The sequence below is a fragment of the Macrosteles quadrilineatus genome, unplaced genomic scaffold, assembly GCF_028750875.1.
Source record: "Macrosteles quadrilineatus isolate MER2022 unplaced genomic scaffold, UCM_ALF_1.0 Scaffold_1__1_contigs__length_201487025, whole genome shotgun sequence".
NCBI classification, from domain to species: Eukaryota; Metazoa; Arthropoda; class Insecta; order Hemiptera; family Cicadellidae; genus Macrosteles; species Macrosteles quadrilineatus.
Window position 1 is genome coordinate 49,227,413 of NW_026542594.1, and position 1,842 is coordinate 49,229,254.

General features: G+C 40.2%; 1 protein-coding gene across 1 annotated transcript; it reads right to left on the bottom strand.

Annotated features, from left to right (window-relative positions):
* Positions 1–799: 799 nt before the first annotated feature.
* On the bottom strand, positions 800–1,333 carry LOC128996726 (uncharacterized). Its single transcript, XM_054422175.1, has one exon. The coding sequence runs from the start codon at positions 1,331–1,333 to the stop codon at positions 800–802; it is 534 nt and encodes a 177-aa protein (XP_054278150.1).
* Between the last annotated feature and the right edge of the window lie 509 nt (positions 1,334–1,842).

The following is a 1,842-nucleotide window of genomic DNA, read 5'->3' on the forward strand; positions in this document are numbered from 1 at the left end:
TTGGGAAATTTTGTGTTTTGAGGGTCAAAAGTGAGAAAACCCAATTTTTACCCCATAAAACCCCCCGTAAAGCCCCGTTCCCATGGTCCGATCGTGCTGGTTCGCGAACTCATTCAAGTTTATCCCGCTTTACACCTTTAAACCAAATTTCATCAAAATCGGACAAAAATTACTCAAGTTATCGCGTTCACGGACGTATATATATATATAAGTATATATATATATAAGTATATATATATATATATACATATATAAAAATTTGAACAAATAGTGTTTTTGGCCTCTGGGGACATCAAAATGAAAAAGTAAATCGGTCCCGGGTCTAGGTCTTACCGTGCCACCTACGGTAATAGCTACTTCCCTATAGGGAAATTCGCTAAAATGAATAGTTTTCCCTCAAAATTCACGTCAAGACCTTTAAAATAAGACCCCTCCCATCCTTCTACGGCCATCCAGTCACTCACAATTTCTTTACAAAAATATGACTTACGGAATTATATATATATATATATTGATGATGATATAATAAAACATATGTTAGTTCAAAGAAGGTAGTTTTAACAAAAGAAAGAAGGCAGGCATGGATTATTACAGTTTCTCTCCCCCCCCCCCCCCAAGAACTGCGACCTTGGTAAGAGGGCGCCGGAATGTACCTTTGGTTGTTTTTATGTCCACAACTCTTATAACGCCATCTTTACCGGGGTAAATGGCTGATATTTTCCCAAGAGGCCATGAATTTCTTTGATTATCTTCTTCTACTATTATAGCCAAGTCCCCTACTTGAGGCGGTTCTATTCTTTTATGCCACTTGCAACGTCTTGATAAACAGGGCAGGTATTCGTGGACACAACGCTTCCAAAAAACTATCCAAAAGTGATCTTACGCGGGCTAGGCCTAGTTGTTTCTTACATAGTCTATCTTCATCAATATTTATTTTGTAGGCTTCGCGTAGAAAGTGGTTTGGTGTGATCGGCTCAGGGTCCAACGGGTCAATTGATACATGTGTGAGTGGACGCGAGTTTATAATAAACTCCACGAGAGTCAAAAACGTCTGCAGTTCTTCATCTTTCAGGTACTGGGCTCGCATGACACCTTTAAATGCTTTTTTTACTGATCTTATCAGTCTCTCCCAACATCCCCCCATGTGTGGCGCACGGAGAGGAATGAAATTCCATTTAATCCCACTCTTTACGACTGTCCGTTGAATCTGGGCGTTATTTAAAGACCTAACAGCATTTCGAAGTTCATTGTCCGTTCCTACAAAATTCGTACCATTGTCAGAAAACATCTCAGAAGGGCAAGATTTCCGACTTATAAACCTTTGAATAGCCATAACGCAACTCTCCGTACTTAACGAATGAGCAACTTCGAGATGAATTGCACGTGTAGAAAGGCATGTAAATATGACACCGTATCGTTTTTATGTCTTCGGCCAACAGTCACTTCAATTGGGCCGAAATAGTCAACACCAGAGTAAAAGAAAGGATACTGTGCCTTGACTACTCGTGACATTGGCCGGGGTGCCATTTCAGGTGGACTTGGTTTGGCGGTGTCAATCCTACAACGCATACAGCTTCTTTGCACTTCCTTCACTGTTGTGCGAAGATTAAGTATCCAAAACCGTTCTCTTGTCATGTTCATTACGGTTTCTATTCCTTGGTGGAAGCATTTTTCATGGAAGTTCTTCACAATAAGTCTAGCTACATGACATTTTCCATCTAAAATAATTGGGTATCTTCGGTCAGTGCTGATCTCAGAAGAATTTCGTATTCTTGTAGACATCCTGATGAGGTCTTTCTCGTCAACGAAATGATCCAATGTGAATATTTTACTGGACTTCGG

What these genes read in the sequence shown, in the direction of transcription:
- LOC128996726 (XM_054422175.1), bottom strand. Translation starts at nt 1,333, where the DNA reads ATGGCTATTCAAAGGTTTATAAGTCGGAAATCTTGCCCTTCTGAGATG.